At 46.0% G+C, this 23,953-nt stretch overlaps 1 protein-coding gene across 1 annotated transcript in view; it reads left to right on the forward strand.

Annotated features, from left to right (window-relative positions):
• TMPRSS7 (transmembrane serine protease 7) overlaps window positions 1-23,953 on the forward strand; it is a 731,423-nt gene that overhangs the window by 68,397 nt on the left and 639,073 nt on the right. Inside the window, exons 6-7 of the mRNA XM_069636244.1 lie at window positions 14,404-14,534; window positions 21,317-21,384. Of these exons, the coding sequence (XP_069492345.1) occupies window positions 14,404-14,534; window positions 21,317-21,384 (199 nt within the window). The remainder of the gene's footprint in view (window positions 1-14,403; window positions 14,535-21,316; window positions 21,385-23,953) is intronic.

The following is a 23,953-nucleotide window of genomic DNA, read 5'->3' on the forward strand; positions in this document are numbered from 1 at the left end:
GGAACAAGGGAAAAAATAACAACATTCCTACAGGCCATGAACAGTAAGGATGTGAAATTAACTATCGTACTAGGCCTGACAACATTTCAGATAGTGGAAGAGCTAAGACATAGATAAGGAAGGAAGGGGGAGAGTGGGAAGGAAATTGAAACAGACAGGCGACTACCATACTAGGCCTGACGACATTTCTGGTAGAGCCGGAGAAAAACAAAAGGTGAGGGAGAGGGGTGCAGAAAGGAAGGGGAGGAACAAAACAAGCGACTATCGTACTAGGCCTGACAACGTTTCAGATAGTGCTGGAGGACGGGGGGGGAGGGGACAGTAAGGGGATGGGGGATCAACAGATGAGGTTGATATCATACTGGGTCCAGGGACAATTTTGATAGAGTAGGTGCATAGAAGAAAGTAAGGGAAGGATATAGGAAAAGGGAGAGGGGATGGGAGGAGAGAACAGAGAGTAAGCAGTCAAAAAGAGCAGGAGGGGAGAGCGAATACAATTTCAGAAGTCAGTAGTAACACATAGGGCCTCATTACGCGGTAGGTGGTAAGGGATTACAAGCACTGGTAAGGTCACCGGTGCCGGTAATCCCTTACCACCCTATTCCGAGGTCCCTTAGCAGGTCCCTTCCTCAATGCCTGGTTTTACCAGGCGTTATGGATGGGACCCGTTAAGGGACTTCAGAGCTAATAACGGTACCGCAAATTGCGGTACCGTTATTAGCTACATCCCCATTCCCATTGAGCCCTATGGGGGCTCGAATGGGAATGGGGAATGATTCCCGGAATGGGGACTTACCCGGTCCTCCAAGGTTGGAATGACCCGGTAAGTCCCTATTTCGGGTCCCGGACCTGGAATGCGGTAAGGGGGTAGCCATGGTGCCAATAGCACCATGGCTACCTCCTACCGCGTAATGAGGCCCATAATGTTGCAAGCCAGGATACAAGATGAAGATGGGAACAGCATGATTCAGGGCCACCATGAGTACAAGATGCAAGGAAATCCAGCATGAGAGTTGAGAAAGGGTGATGCACCGTGAATCAATGTAGTCCATAAAAGTAAAATCCAGCACAGGGAAAAGAGCAGCAAGCAGGAAGCCACCAGGTGGGCGGGGCTTAGGCCAGGTGAGCTAGATCCACTTACACCTGCTCCCCAGCTGCAGAGGAAAAGAGGCTGGAGAACTCCTCAAGTAGGGAAAAGAGCGGCAAACAGGAAGGCACAAGGTGGGCGGGGCTTGCCAAGTGGTGAAAAAGAGCGGCAACCAGGAAGGCACCAGGTGGGCGGGGCTTAGGCCAGGTCACCTAGATCCACTTACACCTGCTCCCCAGCTGCAAAGAAAAAGAGGCTGGAGGACTCCTTAAGTAGGGAAAAGAGCAGCAAGCAGGAAGGCACCAGGTGGGCGGGGCTTGCTAAGTGCTGAAAAAGAGCAGCAACCAGGAAGGCACCAGGTGGGCAGGCTTAGGCCAGGTCACATAGATCCACTTAAACCTGCTCCCGGTAACACACTTGCTTTGGGAACAAGAGGATGCAGTGCAACGTGGGCTCAGTTCTTGTTTCAGTGCTTAGAAGCTGGAGCAGGCTGGCATTAAGCAAGCTATAAAGGACCAAAGAAAATAATAAAATCTACCTTTTTTAGGGGTGATGTCATGGACCTGTTGCTGCTGTTACTTACATTTTAAAATTTAAAAAACCTGCAATTACTGTGACCTGCATCACTTCCTTCCCCTCTATCTCCCATCTAACAAAAGAAAACGGTGGGTTCTTTACCAGATAAGCAAAACAGAAAGGTGATAGCTGGAAGGATTCAAATCATTCATAACGACTGGCACAGCTATGGGCAACCCTCCACACCATCGTTTTTCTGGTTGGAATTGTGCCAGTCAGTTGCTGTTTCCAGTCTGTGGCCAGACACTTAGCAGGCACTGGATGTCTGTGCTTTAGGATGTAGGCCTCTTCGAGATTCTCTGTCTGTTTACAGTTTTGCCTGAGTGATGTTCAATTGTCCAAGTTCTTATTTATTTACTTATTTATTTATGTATTTATTTATTTATATGGCGCTCCTAACCCAAAGGTATCTGGGCACACATTTTACAGTTTAGAATTGGTGTACTGGTAGTTTCATTTTATATTAACATGGTGCATACAGTAATAGTAGTAATATATACATTTCCAAGTTCCATACAGTAATAATATTTACAATAGTAATATTTAAATTTACAAGTTACAGGTGATGTACATTCAGTTGACAAAGTAGATACAGCAGTTAACAGAGGCAGATTAAAGTTCAGTGCAAAGGAGTAAGCTGTAATGGTGGGGATATAGTATTGGTGCCGGGCATGGTGTTTTAAAAGGTCCGTAATCTGGTACTTGGATCTTTATTATTCCTCTGAGAATAGCCAGGATTATAGTTTTTTTTCAGAAGGGCCAGTAGGCAGTCTCATTTTTAATGTTGGGTGGCAGCGAATTGCAAAGTTTGGATGCTAGGACTGGGAAACTCTTACCCCCTGTTTTTTCTAGCTCTGATGGGTCTGTTTGATTGGGTCCTGGTGACCTTACAATTTAAGTATTTAGGGGCTTTGTTTGCCAGACACTTGTTGGTTAAGGATAGTGTTTTGAAGGCTATTCTGTTCTTGACTGAGAGCCAATGGACCAGTTGTCTAGTGAGAGTAATGTGGTTGGCTTTAACATGTGGAGCGCTGCTCTTAAAGCGTTATTTTGTAGTACTTGTAATTTGTTAAGAGCAGAGTGGCTCGTGCCAATGTATAGGGCATTGCCGTGATCCACTCTTGATAGTATCAAGGCTCTGGCCAGTGTGATACAGCTAACCGGGGAGAGAAAAGGCCTGCAAGCGGTGATGAAGTTTAGCGGTATATGTGACTGAGGAAGCTATAGCATTGATTTGCTTGGTTAGCGAGACTGTTGAGTCCAAGTAGATACCAAGAGTTTTGACTTCTTTAGCAACTTTGATATTACTGTTATCAATATGAAAAGATTTGAAGTGCTATGTCAGTTTGCATAAGGTGATTTTGAGATCAGATCATTCATTAAGACAAATGCCATGAGTGGCCATCCAGGCCTGAATAATCTGGTATATTTCGCTCAAGAGCTTAGAGTCAGTATCATAGCAACCTGAGAGGGGTATGAGTATTTGGGTGTCATCTGCATAGTTATTGTAGGTGACACCCAAACTGTCAAGGAAGTCAAATAGTGGCTTTGTAAAAATATTATACAAAGTAGGTGAAACACAGGAACCTTGGGGAACTCCACAAAGAACAGGCGACGGGTCGGCCATAGCCGTTGGGGCGAATACTCTCATTGTTCTATTAGGGAGGAAGGATTTGATCTAAGATGTGGCTTTAGCGGAGCAGTGTGCCGCTGAGGTCAAATGTTTACACAGGATATTGTGTCTGACCAGGTCAAAGGCAGCAGATAAATCTAGTAGGAGAAGGAGGGCTAAGTTGCATTTATCCTTTAAATCATCCATTTGTGTTTTAAGGTTGATGAGTGCTGTTTCTGTGCCGTGACCTGGTCTAAAACCTGACTGGCTTAGGCCTAGTAGATTATTAGATTCGAGATAATTTTGGATTTTCAGATATGCTGCTTTATCCGAAATGCTTCAATAGGAAGGGTACCGTAGTTATGGGACGGTAGTTACCAGATGTGTTTGGGTCTAGCTTTGGTTTATTAAGGATTGTCGAACCCATGCATCCTTGAGATTAATGAGGACTGTGCCAGTTTCAAATGAGGCGTTTATAAATGTGGTGATGAAAGGAGGGAGCTCTGCGACAACATCTTTGATAAGTGTGGCAGGACATATGTCTCCCTGGCATCTAGATGTTTTGAGGCCTTCAATCATTTTTGTCACTTCAGTTACCGAGACTGGGGCAAACTGAAATGAAGGGGGCTTGTTCAAGGTAGAGTCCAGGTGCTTGAAACATGAGGGGTCAGATGAGAGGCTACATTTTTTGGTGTCAATTTTGGTTTGAAGGAGCAAGATTTTTTCTATCTATGATATGATGGGTTATTTATAACGCGCTTAATACCCACAGGTTTCTAAGCGCGGACCCGGGGATCGAACCTGTTGTGCTCCGTGTCGTCTTGCTTCAAAGGCAAATGCGTTGCCTCTGAGCTATCCTCCCAAGACCAATGAATATTAGTGCATCAAGCGGTGTCTTTTAAGCAGTGTTCCTTGTGGGATCAATGGAGTTTCTTATTCTCCCAGGATTGTAAATAATTCTTTGGTACCTGATTTGGTATCACTGACTCTTGCATTATAAGTGTCACTTTCAGTTTGGTGGATGGAGTTTTTGTAGTTCTTGAAGGCTATCACAAATTTGTCTTTGTTGAGGGATGAGGGATATTATTTCCATGTTGATTCCACTGTTCTCTTAATCTTACATAGCTTTTTTAGAGTTGTAGTGAACCAGTTATTTAGAAGAGCCGCCTGTTTAGCTTTATGCATTTTTAGTGTGTCCACCTTGTCTACGGCCTGGGACAAAGTCTGATTGTATAATTCTACCATAGCTGTAATAGTTAGGGTGTCAAGGTTGGGAGGGCTGATAGTGGGGTTGATTGGGGTGATATCCTTTCTGCTGTGATATTTTATTTATTTCTCGTGAGGGCTGGAGGAGCAATAACGTGCCCGGGGTTTAAAGTGAAGTGGTTCTGTATGGTGAAAGTGATCACTGGTGATCGGACCAAGCACAAGGAGTGTTAGTCAGGATCTCAGTGTTACAGTTGAAATGGAAAATCCAGTGTTGTGGGTTGGCTTAGTGATACGGTTTAGGAAACCTTGTTCACTTATCGTATTAGCTAAGGCGTTATTATCTTTAGTTTCATTCAGTCCTAGATTGAGGTCTCCAAGTGAGATGATTTTAGAGCCTGGTTTGAAATTATAGGTAAGGAGTGGTGTGATTTCTTCATCCAGGGAAGATACTGGACCAGGGGGTCTGTATAGTAGATGTATAGTCCGGGTTGAGTTAGCTGTGAGGGGTAGTTTCAGAGAGAGGAGTTCCACAGAGGTGAATGATTAGTCGTTGAGTATTTTTCTTACCCCCAATAGTTTTTTAGCGATAAGTTCTACTCCTTCTCCTCTCGCATTCTCTCTGTTCTTAAGATCATGTAAACATCTGGTATTGCAGCCATGTTTCAGAGACGGCTAGTATGTCCTGTTTGTTGGTTAGGATGAGATCAGCAATGTCAAGCAATGTCAAGCGCATGTGCTGTGATGGATCTCACGTTAATGAGAGCACCCTTGATAAGTGGTAACTCTGATTTGGGTGTGAACAATTTAGTCTTAGTGGGGAAAGTGGCAGGGGTTCGATTGTAGTGTGCCCGCCCATTATTATCCGGTGGGTACTATTTGCATTAGAGGTAGAGCAGATGTTGCGTGGTCTTGTGTTGTTTTTATGAGTCCTTGGTTTAGTGGGCTGCTTGTGGGTCTGTTGGGAATTTTTGTGATGATTCTTCTTATGGGGAAGTGTATCCATGCTAAAGTTAACATACCTCTTGATCTTAATCTGGCATTACTTATGATAGATGGGCAGGGTATGTTAGGCGTGGGCTGAGTGGCACATTTATTTATCCATTGGGAAGGGGTGAGTGGAGGTTTGTTGTTATAAATGCTTTCTGGTGAGAATGTGGTTACATTCTTGAACTGTTGCAAGGTGGGAAAGAACTTGGTGGATTGTATCGAGTGGGAAGGAGGAGGCGACCTCGACATATACAGGGTTTTCCCTAGGGTGTTTGACCCATTATGTGCTAAACGGGTCATGGTTGATTCTAGATACTCCTATAGATAATTATTGATACATATAGTGGCTACTCTAGTCTAATATAGCTCAGCAAGAGTGTGTGGCTGCGTAGATGACACAGATCAAGTGACTAGTCAATCCCTGCAGGATAAGAGGAAGGTCTGCATAATGCAGGTTCAAGGCTGTGTGTACAAAGTGGGAACAATGATGAAGCATGTAATACAGGGCTCCAAGATATAGGGCCTCATTCCGAGTATGGCGGTAGGGGGTTAACGGCACCGGTAAGGATGACGGTGCCATTAACCCCCTACCGCCACATTCCAAGGTCCCTTAGCGGGTCCCACCAGGAACGGCTGGTCTGACCTTGGAGGTAATAACGGGCCCGCAATTTGCAGGCCCGTTATTAGCTCCTTCCCCATTCCCATTGAGCCCTATGGGGGCTCAAATGAGAATGGGGAATGGTTTTCTGAATGGGGATTTACTCGGTCCTCCAAGGTTGGAATGACCCGGTAAATCCCCATTCAGAGACACCGGACCTGGACTTGGTAGCAGCCATGGAGCTAATAGCACCATGGCTACCTCCAAACTCGGAATGACCCCCATAGTGAGTAATACAAGGGAGTAGTAGTGCGTATTGTACACAATCGAGGGTATGCTTACAATGTATGCTCTAATGGCTTGGTATGTGAGGCAACTATCTTAACTGAACATACATTATCGGATTCGAAGTTCGGCACTCAGTGCATAGTATATGGCTTGGAAAACAGAGTGGGTCCGGGTTACAGTGCATCTCCAAACAGAGCAACTAAACAGTACAGTTCATGTGGCCATCATTTAGTACAACATATTATAAGAGCAAAGATTGTGAGGTTGTATGAATGTTAATCTCCAATGGGAGGCAACACAATACAGTTAAAATAATACAGTACATGAGACTGGGCATGCAGTACAACATACAAAATGGGAAAAGGTTACATAGTTGTATGATTGTTACAATGAGATACTTAGCATAATTATGCCTATACTCCTAGTAGGGATGGTACAGGAGCGCCATGTAGCATCATGGAAAGTGTAGACAGTACAGAAGTTATAGTTGATGAGTAGAGTGGAATTAGCCTAGTCGTGATACGCAAGCTCAGTCACGGTACTAGTGTGTGAGGCTATGGCAGAGAAGTGCAACAAATGGGTTGTTGCAGTGTCATGTAAAAATAGAAACATTTCCGCATAAAACATAAAACAGTTCAAAGACTCTGTGACAGTGTTAGGGCAGGGCTGGTGCACCTAAATTTGAACTCTGTAATAGTAATAGGAGTGAGGCAATGGGATAGGACAGGTAAACTGGCTGCATTTTAAGTGCTTGAGGAGGTGCTGGAGTATAGGAATCAGAGACGAATCATGTGCGCTGAATGGCGGGGTAGCTGGAGACAATAGCGCAAATATGTTTCACTTTGGTCAGAAGAGCGATGGATATACGGTAGGTGTCAGAAGGTAGCAGTTAGGACAGTTCACTGAATATAATAGACAGATTGTGCGATGATGGGTCAGTATAGGAGCTATAGCCTTACTGTATAAGTACAGAGGATACGGGTGTGGTCCCTCTTTGGTCTACAGTCACGGTCAGGCTCAGTCAGGAGCCTTCATTGTGGGCCTTATATGGAGGGCCGGCATTCGCCTGCTGGTACTCCTGATTGGATTAAATGGGGAGGGATCCCAATCGGAATTCAGCAGCGTTTTCCTTCAGAAAGCAGGTACAGGGAAAACGAGGAAGCGGCGGCCATTTTAGTGCACAAAAACTTTAAGTTTATAGTTGGGTTGCCATGGAAGCAACACTTCATAGCAGAATGAAATCATACGGTGGCTGCAATGTGAGATGGTGCTTGCACAGTGCACAGCGTTTAAATGAATTTTTAATCAGAATGCAGGGTAGGGCGATGTGCGCTCAGACAAGCCAGCAGGGCTTACCTCATGGGCTGATGTACGGAAATCAACTGTATGTGCACTGCTCCTGCAGCACACTGGATCGGGGGAGCCTTCCTAGGCTTGTGTTGGACATCTGCTTACATTCACAGTAATTTGGTAACATGGCCCTATACGCACTAATATTAATGCTACAGTCTTGGAGACTTCAGCATCCACCTGGATGCTTCATGTCCCTCCTCAGGACTCTTCCGCGATTCTCTCTCTCTATTCTCCCCTCTGGCCCAACTCACTCTGCAGGGCACACTCTAGACGTTCTGATCTCCTCAGACCTCCCCCTCTCTATCCCTCTCACCACTCCTCTCTCCTGGAGTGATCACTATCTCCTTTCCTCCAATCTCTCCTTCTATATCCCTCAGGCCAAGCCAACTCCAGCACTGCCACCTCCCTTCTTGGTCATCTGACCCATGAAGTGTGTGTCAGTTGAGGCTTTCGCCACCACTTTCTCTCCCCCTCCTCCTCCTCTGGCTGACTCACATCCTGACAGAGCCCCTTCCATGCTCCACTTTTCTATCTCTGATACTCTCAATGTTCTTGCCCCTGTCATGAGGATCCGCCTGAAGCCCAAAGTCCAAAGCCAAGTGCAACTCCAGGTATGACTCTGACCTTGTCACCCTTAAACGCGAGTGCAGGGTTGGCTGAGAGAAAATGGCTAGCTTCTTGTGCATCCTCTGACAAACTGGCCTGCCGCCTTCTCCAAAGGCAATACCGGCTCTCTGTCCACTATAAGAAGAGAGCCCACATCTAAGCCTGCGTCTCTGCAGCATCTAACGAACTCTTTAAAATCTGCAAGTAGCTGGCCAATCCTACTGCAGTCTCTACCTTTGCTGCCCCCTCGCCGGCCCTCTGCATTGCCCTGGCTTCTCATTTCATCTCTAAAACCCAGGACATACTGTCCACCCTCTCTTCCTCTCCTCCTTCTCCCTCTACTCTCTCCTTTACCTGAGGCCCCCCTGTGGCCACCTCACCTCCCTCTTTCTCTGCCTTTCCTCTGTTCTCCCCTGACAAGGTTTCTAGACAAGTCCGATCTATGAAACTCTTGTCTAAACAGGTTATTCTCTTTTCTTCCAAAACCATTAAGGACCACATTGACACCCTTGCTCCTGCCCTGGTTGACTTCTGCAACCACTCCTTTGCAGTGGAGCCTTCCCTTTCCCCCTGAAGCATTCTCTTGTGCACCCTCTTCTCAAGAAACCCTCCACTGATCCCTCCTGCCCAGCTAACTATCGCCTGATCTCCATCACCCCTTTCGTGGGCAAACTCTTGGAAATGCTGGCCATCTCCCAGCTTAATCTACACACTGAATCTGTTGGTAGTCTCCATGGCCATCAGTCTGCGCTCAGAGTAGCCAGAAGTATGGAAACTGCTATTCTGAACATCTGTGAACACCTGCTCTCTAACCTTGTTTCTAATCTCCCCTCTGTGCTCATCCTACTCGATCTCTCTTCTGCCTTTGACATGGTCAACCATGCAATCCTGCTCAAGCGTCTCCATGATAACCTGGGTATCACTGATCAGGCCTTGGTCTGGCTGAACATTTTCCTCTCCCCCTACCAGGTCCAACTTGGGTCCTTCATTTCTTCTATTTCACTCTCTACCTGTGGTGTTCCCCAGGGGTCTAACCTCTCTCGTTGGCTGTTCAACCAATACCTGGCACCTCTCACCCACCGCATCGCTGCTCTCTGCCCAAACTTTCAATGCTATGCAGATAACACTCAGCTCCTTTTCAGGCTCCCCTCTGCCACTTCTTCTCTTTCTCTCATCTCTGACTGTCTGTCTGCTATCCAGGAGCGCTGTTCCGCCAATGATCTCAGCCTTAATGCCAGTAGGATTGAGATTCTCCTTATCGGCACACCTGCTCCCTCCTTTCCTATCACTCTCTGGCTGGCTTCCATTGGTCCTCTTACTGCTCCCACCTGTGAGTCTAAGAACCTCTCGGGCATATTCGACTCCACACTCTTCTTTTCTCCTCACATCTCTGATGTCTCTAAGTAGTCAAACTGACAACTGCACCTCCTCAGAGGTATTCTTCCTTTCCTCTCCTTTCCCCAGAAGCTCACTGTCTCTAGAGCTCTGGATCTCTCTAGGTTGGACTACTGAAACAGCCTCTTTTTAAATCGGCCTGCTTCAACTCTCCACCCTCTGCAACTCATCCAGAACAGGAATGTGAGACTTGTCCGTGGCCTCAAGTACAGGGATCATATCTCTCCAGCACAGAAATCTCTGCATTGGCTCCCAGTGGCTGTCAGGATTACGTTCAAGACCCTATGTATTGTCCACAAGGTATTCTAGGGCCTAGGTCCTCAATACTTCCAACTCTCTTCGTAAATACCTTCCTACTCGAGCTTTTCGCTCCTCCACCTCCAACTCCCCCAGGGTCAGTAGCTTCTCCAAGCAACGAATTGGTGGTAGATCTCTATTCGGCTGGGGACTCCCCATGAAACAGCCGCCCTGCCTCTCTGAAACTTGAGGAGAACCATCTCCAGTTCCAGAAGCACCTGAAGACCTTCCTCTTTGCTTCTGCTTTCTCTCCGCCCCCGTTGATTTCCTATTTGATACTGCACTGGTCACCTGGCTTCTCTCTGATTTCCGGCCCAGGTCCATGCCCACCCAGTTGCACACTTGCATTGCCTCCTGGCAACCATTGCACGTGGGTCTGTATCTGTAACCCTACAGTTCTCTCCCTGCACTTTCGGACACCTGCTGTCTGCACTTTCCCTTGCACCTGCCACCTGGTGGCCGCACTTCTTGTTATTGTTTTGATTCGATGTACAGCACTGCCCCCCTCCCTCTTCCCCTGGCACTTTTACCAACCCCCCTCCCCTGCACTTGCACGATGTCAATGTCACTTGGCCTAGTAAGATTGTTGCCTCTGTCCTCCCTCTGTTGCCCCTCCCTTGCCTCATCAAGCCTTGAAACACTTGTTTATAGGTAATGCCATATCATATCATAACATACATATGGTGATCCATTCTTTTATGAAATGTATATCATATTACAGTGATATTGTAACCACATTTTTCTTAGTGTACTGAGGAACAATGCTATGTGATGCCACTTCCTGTTTTGTCAAGGGGTGAAAGGTTGTGTGCCATCACTTCCTGTGATGGCACTTGGCGGTGGAGACAAAGTACATCACTTCCTGTGATGGCATCAGAAGTCAAGGGTTGTGTGATGTCACTTCCGCTACCCCTGGCAATTTGGTGAAATGACATACCTGCTTGTCAGAAGTCAAAACCGTTATGACCCACATGGGAATAATATATATAAGAATCAACCTGAAGTACAGAGGTTGTGCAGTGGAAAGCAGTGTTTTGACAGGCTTTCCCTTTGGGAAGAGAGGCTCTCCTTATGATGTACCTTGTCCCGATGGCTGGTGAGCACCGGAGTGCACAAGGAGCAAGAAAGGCCCCTTTCCCGATCTGTGCAGGCAGCGGGAAAACGACCAAAGCTGTCAGGCATTGAGGGATCATCAGAAGAATCAGAAGGTGCAGCGACAGCGGATTGACCAAATGCGTATAGAGAGACCAGTGAATGCTCTGTAGTCGCCCGCTGGCTGCTAATACATATTTTGGTTACTGAACTAATGCAAAAAAGTCATATGGGCATTATAAGCCATTTGAAAGAAGATTAGAACAGAAAGGTTATAATTATTATGGCTAAAGCAAAGAGTATTGCCAAAGTAAAGATATGTTAATATTGAACAAAGACAGAAACCTGCATTGTCAAAGTAAAGAAGGGGCAATACTGAAGAAAAACTATAACCACCATTGACAAAGTAAAGAGGGGGCAATACTTCAGAAAGACTACAACCAACAATGGCAAAGTAAAGAGAGAAAAATATTGCAGAAAGATTGTAACCATTATTCTCAGAGTGAAGAAGAGGCAATAGTTAAGCAAGACAACAAGCATTGCCTAAGCCAAAGAAAGGCAAATATAACAAAGAAACCTTGTCAGCAGTTACTTAATGTGAAAGTAGGAAATCAAAAGTGGCAGGAGAGAAACCCTCCTGGTGAACGTTATCAAGGAGGAGAGGAGCGTAACCTGCATTGCATGTGGCAAATAAATCAGTGGAATGAACTGCACTAATGTATATTGTATCCTCACAGAAGAAGTTGTGAATCACAATGTTGTTGAAAGTCAAAGACGTTTCTAAAAGTTTGAAGCAAGCTTCACCACATAGTTATGTTATGTAAAGCATATTTGTAAAGCGCACGTTAATCAAAGGCATCATGGCGCTGAAAGGAGGAGAGGTGAAAGTACACGACAACCACACAGTTAATACAGATGAGTTTTTGAGTGCCTTTCTGAAGGCAAGGTGTTTTTCCAGGTTTTTCAGGTGCAATGGCAAACCATTCCAAAGTCTGGGAGCAACAACAGAAAAAGCACACCCACCACAACTGGAGTGTGGAAACATAGGAACGGCAAGTAAACCAGCTGTTGCCGAGCGCAAAGACAGCTTCGGGAGGTAGCGAGAAAACTTGGAGCAGAGATATTCAGCAACTTGGGCCTGAAGAGCGCGATAAACCAGGCATAACGTTTTTAAAACGATGCGCTGGGCAACCGGTAACCAGTGCAGGGAATGTAAGACCAGAGATATATGGGCACCATAAGGAGAGCCAGTGGCAGCCCGAGCAGCCATGTTCTACAGCCGTTGAAGCCGCTGGATAAGACCCTTAGGTTGAGATAAATAAAGGGAATTACAGTAGTCTAAGCGACTGATCACAATTGCAGCGACAACAGGAGGGTGGATTAGAGGGAGAACTTTCCTAAGCAGATGGTAGTGCCCTGCTTTACACACAGCGGCAACCTGGGACTCCATGAAGAGAGTTGCTGAAATTATTACCCCCAAATTCCTCACCTTATTGGCCGGGGCTGGGAGAGGGCCCAGGGAAGCCGGCCAAAAGGAAGAGACCCAGAGTGAAGGATCAGGAGGGGATCCCACCACTGGCACCTCAGTTGTGTCCCCATTCAACTTCAGCCAGCTGCGGCTCAACCAGCATCCCACGGCAGTCAGACATCCTCTCAGACGCGACGACATCTCAGTCTGATCAAGATCTAATCGGATCAGGATCTGAGTGTCGTCGGCGTATGAGTAACATCTGATGCCGAAGAAAAGGACGAGACACACAAGATGCCAGATGTAAATATTGAAGAGAATGGGGGACAAGGCGGAGCCTTGAGGGACACCAGAGAGGAGTGAAAAAATAGATGAAAGAAACTGTGGAAGTGAAAGAATCTGAGTTCTATCGGCCAGGAAGGAGGTGAACCAGGCATGAACCTGGCCTTAGATTCCAACTTGAGCCAGGCGGTCGAGCAGGATGGGGTGTACCTTATAGTAGTGTTAGGAGTTGTTATCCTGACAGGCGAGTATTCCAGGAAATGGATTAATAGTGGTAGTCCTGGTAGGTTAGCGGACTAGGAAGAACTCAAGTACACCATTGTGGTTGAAGGTTGTAAAGGAAATAAATGTGGCAAGGCCATTAATGTGTTTGATGAACTGTAGTAAAATTATCCTGACAAGCCATTGTTGTTGTTAATGAAGAAGAATTATGAAGGTGTTTGTTTTTCAAGGAAGAGATTTTGGAAAGATCATCCTAACTAAACCTTGTTGTTGATCAAGAAAAATTGTGTGTAAGTGTTTGTTTTTCAAGGAGGAGAAGCTGAAATATTGACTATACGTGTTAAGACAAAGGGCCTCATTACACGGTAGGCGGTAAGGGTTTACCGGTACCATTTAGGGCACCGGTACTGGTAAATCCTTAACGCTTTACTACGAGGTCCCTTTGCGGGACCCGACCTTAACAGCTGGTGTAGGCCAGCCGTTAAAGTTGGGACCTGCAAAGGGACCTTGGTGCTAATTACGGTACCGCAATTTGTGGTACTGTAATTAGCCCCTTCCCCATTCCCATTGTGCCCTATGGGGCAAAAATGGGAATGGGGAAGGGCCATGCAGAAAGGGGGAATTACCGCCCCCCCAACCTTGGAATAGGGTGGTAATTCCCCTTTTCTCCATGGTGGTACCGGTATGGTACCGGCGGCAACCATGGTGCTAATAGCACCATGGTTTACCGCATAACGTGTAATGAGGCCCAAAGACTTTTTTGTTTTGGTGGACACTTTGTCAAAGACCAAGTGAAATACATTTGGAGTGAGAAGAACGTTATGTTATAATCAGAGCAGAACTTGGCTGCTAAAAGGAACTTTCTTATTTTGAATTTTGATTTGGAAAATCCTACTTTGAACCTTAGGAAGGGGATCCGACCCTGGTTACAAGGATACCTGGTAATAAGGTTCATGTTTAAGCATTACAGTTATTTTTTAAAACCTGAATTGCCATATGATTCCTTTATGAGTTTGATGTATACATAAGTGTGAGGGGCAGATTCCTTTTGTTAGAGTGTTTCCTTTCGACTTAGTTTCATAGGCAGGGAAATCCTTTTTAGGTTAGGGAGAGATAGGCGTTTATTACACCCTTTTCAGTTAATAAAATGGCTACATGTGAAAAACCTTTATCAAGTTGTCTGCCTCGCATTTCTGACCTCTCACAGCATGTACTAGCTGAGACTCATGGCAAAAAGAAATATTCATTGTGGATGTGAGAAAAAGGCTGATAATACATATGTGAGATCATATTAACACAGTTCTGAGTCTCATCCTGTTTTTACTCTACAGTTCGGACAGAAAACAAAGAGGTTTTGTATTTTGTTGGATTGTTTCGCGTTGCCAACACTGAATTTCTTCCAGAGTACCGACAAAAAGACTCAAAGGAATTTCTGACCATATCAGAGAAAGTCCATCAAGTGGTAAGCTGAAGTTCATGCCTTGAATGACCTAAATTATGTAATACATATTTTAATTTAGCAAAATGAGGTACATGTTGAATGTTGCTCCTCTGCATTGTTTCATCTTTAGCTTTGGAATACATCATATCTCCATGACTATTCCATTCATTGATTGTGTTGCTGCTACCAACCTTCAAAGACTATTCTGTCAAGGCATTAATGTAAACATATGTTTTTACTTTTTACAGAAACATCCATGTAGTGGTGCGCGAGTGAAGCGTCACATATGTAATGGAGTACATGACAGTGTAGAACTGCAGAATGGAGTACAGGATCATTGTTTAGGGTACATCCTGCATAGGAACCCACAGCTAGAGATGAAACATGTCATTTTGAATCTATGTTTACCATTTTGGGATATGGCTAACGAAAGATCATTTATATTGATCTTTATAAATGGGCGCATAAATGCACTAAACTTGATATGCTCATATTCCACAATGTGCATCGTGCAGTGGCATGATGATAGCCGCACAAGACAACCGATGGATACTGCAATTCTTTTTCTATTTGACAATATAACTTCATATTGTTAACTATTGACCACGGTAGAGGCATTCAGTACAATCCTACTGAGCTTTACACCTGTTAGGGTGTTGTGATGTTGACCCCTATTACCTATACTCGCAGGACCTTTTTTGTTTGTGTAATGTTCTGTGTGTTTTGTTAAATAAAGCACAGCTGATTGAATTGGGCAAGGGCTACTTTACACTATTGGCATGTACTATTGCTGTGACTGGCTCTACATAGAATAAGAGAGCATTATGGTTCTACTACACATGGATTATCTCTAATACAAGCCCTGCACTGTGTACTAGTACCCTGCCAATAATCCCTGTCAGGAGCAGTGGGACAGTATGATTCTAGCAGTTGTACTATAGGGCAAGAAAATTGGGTCCCTGTGCTACTCAGAACATTATCAACAGGACCACAGTAGCTAGTAGGTTCCGGCCTCTCCGATTCTTTCCTCATGTTTATGAGAACGTGTCATTATGTACCTATCGAGGGAGGTTGCTCTCTTAAGAGGTACTAAGAAGCCAATGAAACTATGCATTCTTTTCCATGGCTCCCCCTTGTTAAGCATGTACTCTATTGTATGTTTGAACTGCTACATATTGTAAAGCACCGTGTGTATTGTTAGATGGCCCAAAGCATATAAATGGAAGTTTTGGTGCATGGGATTCCCTAGGTTGCCACTGGCAGAAGCTTGCAATGTTTTGGGGTATAAAGTAGGTAATGAGTAATCTGCATGATTGACCCTGAAGTAGACATATTCAGGATTCTATACTTGACAATAAAATTCGAGCAATGGTTTGTGATTTGGCCTGTCTAGCCGGACCACTGATATGCCTCCCAACAGAACAAGCAGGAGGGATTGTTCAAGGATGAAAATTCTATAAGAGCACAAAAGGGGCCCTTGATATAATGTGTTAATTAGATTTGGGAATAGTAGAAGGAGTGGTAAACTCAGTGGGGAGCTTCTGCATAATCTCAAACTACAAAACAGTTCAGTAGTTGACAGACTTTTCCTTGAGATAGGTGCCACCTGGCATGTCCTCCCTATGACCAGTCCTGCCACCCAGAGCGCCCTAAAATGTGTTAACCATATAAAGATGAGATAATGCTGCTAAAGTCTATGGAAAGGAAGAGGGCCGACCAAGCCCTCTGCTGAGCTGTCTCCATTTTTCAGTATTGTATCAGCACAGTGGATTTGTGGAGTTTGTATACTTCGTGTCTTCCTCTGTGGAACACTTATGCATTGCATTTTGTATCCCCTGTGGCCCTGCACTACTCATTTTACCTGAAAGATCCTCTGCTGCACTAGTGAAGACAGGAGAAACATAGCCAAGGTCTCCAAGCTAGTAAGCTACACATGGACGGATAGACATTAACACCATCAAATTACTTTGCAAATTGGATCACATCACCCTGACCCTCATCGAACTGCACTGGCACCCGCTGCAAGCCGTTTCATCATCAAATCCTGCAACATCACCTACAAGGCTGTCATCCTGAAGTTGTCAAGATACATCACTGAGAAACTATGCATCCTTGGATGCCTGCGATTCACCAGAAGCAAGGACCTGTGCTGAAGTGAACTCTGCCGGTGCATGAAGGAAAGAACCAGAAGACAGGGATTTTCTCCTTATGACCCCCCAAACTCTGGAACCTCCTCAGCATCACCATCAGGCTTGTTCTCTCACTTTTTCAGGAAAGAGCTTAAGACCCTCTTCTTCAAGGAATGGCTCATCCCTAACACCTAGGTCCTCACACTCTCCACTCCCCACCATACTTGAGATGTTTTCTCCTCTGGTTGCTTGTAGATTCCTTGCTGACAAATTATCCACTTTTCGCCATCACCCTTTTATTAGGTCCCCACTCCCTTGTTTATCTGCTCCTGTCACCATGTTCTTCTCCATATGATTGTAAAGTGCTCTGTTGAATCTCAAAGCTAGGTCGACACTCAATAAATACCCTAATAATAATAATACTATTAATAATAATGATAATAATAATAACAATACTACAAATAATAAAATAAATCCAAAGAACTGAAATCAAAGTGACGGTAAAGTAACGACTTCTGACCTCCTCAATTTCCTACAGTCAATGCCCAGAACTGGTGTATGCATAACGTTTCCTAGTCTAGGTGAGTTGGTGCACTGTACACTCTTTCCCTTTGTGGAGTAAGTGGGACAGACTAGTCGGTTTTAAAACCATGTTTTTCCTCCAAGGGTAAAAGGGAGCAGAGGAGCCAGTGGAGAGGTGCCACAAGGAGTATTCTGACGGATGGTCAGGGCATTCCACTACAAGGCTCATAATAGCCTTGTCAGGATCAGCCTCAGCCAATGCTGACACATCAGACTGTGGATAGCGGACATGTGTACCTCAACCAGATGCTCAACAAATCTGTGAGCCTGCTGGATAATATGACAGTACTATGGTTCGCAAGTGAAGATACTGCAGGATTCCAGCAACATCCTGCAATCAAAAAGAAGTCCACATTACCTAGAATGATATCCATATTCTTTTGAAGGCATTTGCAGAAAGATAAAGCTTTGTATGGTTTCAGCAAATGTGCTAAAGCTTAATGTATGTTACTGTACTTCTCACCGAAACTTCAAAATTGCTTAGAAATATTAAGTTTTAGGATTATGCTAACTTGATTTACCCATCTGGATCATTTTCAGGTACGTCCAAAAATGCAAGGATGAGTTTGTGCGCCTTTACTCTCAACCCCACTACCAGGCCGAATCAGACTTTGGGGGTTTGGGAGCATTGCAGAAGGGTCCTCTTGCTGCCAGACAAATGCAATGCAGAGTCAGAGAATTCTCTCATACTGGCTGACCGATCACCTGCCTTTATGTTGGTTGATATGATGTCATGGGGATAAGAAGTATACTTCATCCTGCTTGTGCGCCGGATACAGAAGAAGGACTATGGAGGATATTGTAGGCACGCTGGAGACTCCTCCAAAAACCACCTCCATGTAGCTCTTGACACAGCTGGTGGGTGTTCCAGGTCCTCTGTGCCCCTCTAAGGCCAAAATGTGGTGCATTCAAAGTGAAAGTGAAGAAATTAAGTGTTCGCTTAGCTATAAACACATTTTCGTCACAGGTGAAAGAGGAAAATAATGGTCAAATTAGGTAGAAATATTTGGGAGAAAAATAGTTCTGTTAAAAGAATTTTTCACTTCTCATGGAACGCTGGCAGTGTGAATGAGGAAACAGGGAGTGAGTGTTGTGGGTGTCCCATGACCCCTACTCGCGATGCCCATAAGCCCCCAACACGTACAGACACACACAGACACGTCTGTACTACTCGGGCTTCCTGGTTGCACTGATGCGGCTGGGAACGCCCCTTTTATTTATGCTGCACGCGGCGGCGTGCATCATCACGCCGCCGCGTGCGCGTCCCTTCAAGTCCTCCTTTTTCGGGAGGACAAACAAGAAATACTTTAATACTACACAACATAAACCAAATAGCCATAATAACACAACACTTCAAAACAGTTCTCCACACACCCCTTTATTAGCATCCACCCGGGTCCACTTAATTAACAACCCATGGCCTCAGGCCGATCAGACATGTGTCCCAATACGTAATCGCTGAGGTAAGTGGGTTTCCCTCGCCCAGCCCTCTGGGGGTACCTCCCGCTTACCTCCGGCATGGGTAGTCCATCCGCTGGCACTCCCATGGCGGGGGACTCGGGTGTGTAAGGTTGGCCTCCTCTGTCATCAGGCACCTCCGTTAAGTCCAGTTAAGGCTCAGTTCTCAGATCGCCTAGCTTCTTAAAGAAGCTCACATTGCGGGTGACAGCCGTCCTTCCGTCCGAGGCGGTCACCATGGACCCCTTGACAGTCACAACGTCCAACGGCTCCGGTTCGTAGGGAAGTGAGTGCTTTCCATGGGGGTGTCTGTTCCTGATGAGGGCTTCGTCGCCTGGCTTCAGCCGCTGCGGGCGAAGCCCTCTTCTCATATTTTCCTGCTCAATTCTCAATCGCCGGTCCACCTCTACCTGTTGATCGTCAATCACCCCCGGCTCCTTCTCCCCCACTTCGGGCAGCAGACCAGGAGGGCACCGCTTGAACAGCGCTTCAGCCGAGGCCACCCTTGTGGAGGCATGCAGAGTGGTGCGGTACACCCGCAGGAACTGATAGAGGGCCCTCTGCAGGCACTGTCCCTGGCCTTGGGCAATCCTGAAGGTCTTGTTCAGTGTCCTCATCAGCCTCTCGGCCTTGCCATTTGCCCTTGGCAAAAGGGGGGTGATCTTCCTGTGCTGTACCCCGCAGCTCTCCTTCAGTTCCGAGAACCGCTCGCTCTGGAACGGCGCCCCGTTGTCAGAGCACAATGTGTGGGGGAACCCATGGGCCACAAACACCTTCTCCACGGCCACCACCACATGCTCAAAGGCCACAGAGTCCACAAGCTCAACCTCTGGGTATCTCGAGAATTCATCCACGATCACCAGGAAGTGGGTACCCAGCGTTGTAGATCCAAAGTCTGTGTGTACCACCTCCCAGGGTCGCGTCCTTCGAGGCATCGCCTCTATGGCCGATTCTCTCTGCAGAGGAGACGCCGCCTGACACCAGACGCAGGCCGCCACAAAATCGTCCACCTTCCACTCTAGCTCAGGGAACCACACCTTTAGCCTTAGCCGGGCCTTGGTCTTCGCAGCACCCTGGTGGCCACAGTGAGCAAGGGTGATCACTTCTTTCACCTTAGACTGGGGGACGACTATCCGGTCACCTCTGAGCAGCAGGGCGGATGCCGAGAATGATAATTCTTCCCTGACCTTCCAAAACTGCTCTAATCCAGTCTTGGCCTCTTGAGTACGTCCGGCCAGGGATTCGAGCACTGACTTCCAGGAACCCTGCTGCATGGAGTGTCTCAAGATTTGGAAGCACTCGTCTCCTGCAGCTGCCGCCTCAAGTTCCTCGAGGGGCATCGCATTAGGCGTGGCCGCCTCCACCACCATGCGGACATGATCATCAGCTTCTTCGGCACATGTGTCATAATCTTTCCCCCCATGTGCACCCGGGTGTCTGGACAGGTAGTCCGCTGCATTATTCGCCCCCGGCCGATACACCAGAGTAACCCCATACTCCAGGAGGGCGAGCATCCATTGCTCGATCCTCGCCGGTGGCTTGGATGACGACCCTGCAAGGATGGGAAGCAAAGGTTTGTGGTCTGTCACGACCGTCACCGGGCGTCCCAGGACATAGGGCCTCATTACGACCCGGGCGGTAAGGAATTACCGGTACCGGTAAGGGTACCGGTAACGGTAATCCCTCACCGCCCAATTACGTGGTCCCTTTGCGGGCCCCTACCATAACGGCTGGTTTCACCAGCCGTTCAGGAAGGGACCCGCAAAGGGACCTTGGAGGTAATTACGGTACTGCAATTTGCGGTTTGCGGTACCGTTATTACTGCCTTCCCCATTCCCATTGAGCCCTATGGGACAAAAATGGGAATGGGGAAGGGCCAATGGTGAATGGGGAATTACCGCCCCGCCAACCTTGGAATGGGGCGGTAATTCCGCCATTCACCATGGCGGATTCCGGCATCAACCATGGCGCTAATAGCGCAATGGTTAACGCCGGGGTCGTAATGACCCCCATAGAGCCTGAAGTGTCTGCAGCCCCAGAGCACCGCCAGGCCCTCGCATTCAATTTGCGAGTACCGCTGCTCAGTCTCGGACAGCGCCTTACTGGCGTAGGCCACCGGGCGGACACCCCCATCCCAATCTATTTGTGTCAGTACGGCCCCCAGGCCAAATGGGCTGGCGTCCACAATGACTTCCGATGGTAAGGCAGGGTCGAAGAACGCCATGGTGTCTTCAGCCGCAAGTGCGCCCTTGATGTCCTCGAACGCAGCCTGCTCGAGCGGGCCCCAGTGCCAGATGGACTCTTTCTTCATCAGGGCCCTGAGAGGTTCAGAACTCGAGGCAAGGTTTTGAATAAACCGTCGACAGTAAGTAACCATGCCGAGGAAGCTCCTTACATCGGACACCGACTCAGGTGGCTGTGCCTTTTTGATGTCCTGGACCTTCTTAGGATCCGGCGACAAACCTCCCTCTTTGAAAACAAAGCCAAAGAACTCGATGGGCTGCCAGTGTGTGTGCATCTTTGTTGGTATCATCACAGAGTGTGAAAAATGCAAGAGCGTTTATTGTGTTTCACTTTTACAGACTCTCCAGAGTGGAAAACATGTAATACTTGACATATTGTGCTGTTTTTCAGATGGACTTTGTTTACAAAAGGTCGCCATTTTCCAAATTTTACAAGCAGTCCATTGTGGCCGATGTTAGGTAAGTGTGTGCTTTTTTATTTGGAATACTTGTCCAGATCTTTCTCCAATGTTCTTTTTTCTGTGGAGCTTGTTGTTGATCTTGGTATGCATGAGGAGTGTGGAATTGAACATTCATTATACTTTCATTTTTCTAAGAAACCCACTCGAACAACACAATATACTCACATCCTAAAAAGTGTTTTTTGCATTACCCTCGGCCTGAACAATTCCTTTTGGACCTTGCATTTTGGGAGCAGTGGGAACAGTAGGCTAGCCAGGAATGTGGGTCGTGCAGGGGATTTAATGGATTTAGGACTAGTCAGTCTACTTGGACCCCTTTAGCAATACATTGAGAGCAGCTATTCCACATCAGAAAGGTAGCCAACCATTATCCCTAGGAACCTGCCCTGTCCTGTCCCCTGTCGTTAAAACCTTAGATTCAAGATTTCTGACCAGCTTTCATTGCATTCGCAGATTAACCATAACTTCCCTTCCTGACTCTTTCACTCTCCAGATTCTTCATAACTCACCAGCTTGACTGATGTTCACCCTGCCTAGTGCAGCTGAAAGAACATTCACACCCGGGGAAGGGCGCTCAGCCAATCAGGTGGCTGAAACAAAGGACAATAATGCACGATTCCCGCCTGCTGTTTCAGCTACCCGAGGCCCTTCCCCGGGTGGCGCTTTTTTTTTTCCTTTTTCTTTTTTTTCTAACGTGGGGAGGGAACAGGGATGCTCTCCCTGTTTCCTCCCCACGTTAGAAAAACCCTGTTCCCCTTCCACCCACCCAAACTTACCTGTTGGAGCGCAGCCTTGTGATCTGGTCCCTGATGCTCCTCCCATCTTGCGGCCGCCATTAAAATAGAAAAAAGAATAGGTCCCTTTCCTGATGACAGCAGCCATTTTGGAACATGTTTTCCATGGCTGCCATCATCTGAAAAGGAACCTGGTCCCTTTTCTATCTTAATAGTGGCTGCCATTTTTTATGAATTTTTTTATTTTCGCCGACGGAGGTTGGGCTTCTGCTGAGCTAATTTTCCAATGAACAAAAAAAAGGAAACTATCTGCAACCTGGTAAATCCCAGGGTGTGAATAGCTTTCACACCCCGGCTGGGGGCCGCACATTGGCTTTAATGGCCCACAGCCAGAGGTGAGGCCCAAGCAAAGCTCTGGCTGGCGGGCTGTTAAACCCCATGTCCGTCCCCCAGCTGGGGCGTGAAAGCTATGATCACTCTCTCTAAATTCCACTGGCTTCTTATCAAGCACAGGTTCCAAGACAAGATCCAGTCTACAGCTGCCTTTCCCACAGTCAACCCTTTCCTCAAAAACCTTGGCTACTGTGGCACTGTGAGGCTCCTCAGATCTTCTAATAACCCCCTTTAATCTGTTCATAGGTTCCCTCAGACTGAGCAGCGAGGATATGCCTTTTCCATCTTAGTACCCTCCCATCACAATTCTCTTCCTTTTTCACATTTGCACTAAGTTCACCGCCTCTGCCCTTCACTGCAAACTTAAGTCTTGGATCTTCTCTTTTATCTTTCAATGGTCATTATGTTTCAGTGTCGTTCCCTGGGTTTTTTTGCTACAAGTAATGACTGTTTAGTGTGTGTTTTTTAATTTAACAAAACCTAGAAACGGTCAAAAATATAAAAACTGGCTAATTTGCTTAATTTTAAAGAGCACAATAGGATTGTCAATTCACGCTCACATATATTTCAGATAATTAACCATACAATTTATATACAAGTCAATATAATACACAAATGATAAGAGCCATCAAATGCCTCTTCATCCTTAATATAAGTGACAAAGCACAGTTAAGTGCGTACATGGATGTGCATTCGTACAGTACAAAAGGAATGTTTAACCTAGCACAATAAAGCGCATGCATTAAAATGCATCAGTATAGTTCAAATATAGCAATGATTCCATCATATATTTTGCAACAATATATTCTGCAACAAACACAATACAATAAATGTATAAAATACGTTTGTCCAACAAACAGAGGCTGTATGGGCAATAAACAAAGAAAAGCCTACTCATTCCACTTCAAGCAATCACCCTTTCTAGCACTTTTTTCCTAATCCTTATGGACCATGTCACGTAAGTGGCTAAGTGATCAAGGTCTCCTGGTTAGACATAGCCAAAAAATTTGATATGGCTTCTATAGAAATTGCAACCAGCATCAAGTAAAAAAGACAATAGTTTCAGAAAAGCCCCTTCTACAAAAACCCGGACTAGTGGAATTATAAAATTCAGCTATTTATCTAGTAGTAGAGGCCCGTAAAAAATAAACTATACAGACAGAGACTCGTAATGAGAATTCAAAGTCTACATTTGGGTATGATGTCTATAAAGGATAAGAATCAAGTTCACAAATCTGAGACTAAAGGCCACAGACACTTTGCAAAGTTCATTTACCATCTTTCTTATCTATCACCAGGATTGATTTCAAGACAGATAGTGCCTTAGGGTAAATGGTGCAAGGGAAGAAAATCATATTTCTTGTTGATGTCATTATTTTCTTCAACCAGGAGATTTTGTTTGCCACATTATGACCCCAATGTTCAGATATTAAAGATTTG

Source organism: Ambystoma mexicanum, chromosome 7p (assembly GCF_040938575.1).
Source record: "Ambystoma mexicanum isolate Mex_15411 chromosome 7p, UKY_AmexF1_1, whole genome shotgun sequence".
NCBI classification, from domain to species: domain Eukaryota; kingdom Metazoa; phylum Chordata; class Amphibia; order Caudata; family Ambystomatidae; genus Ambystoma; species Ambystoma mexicanum.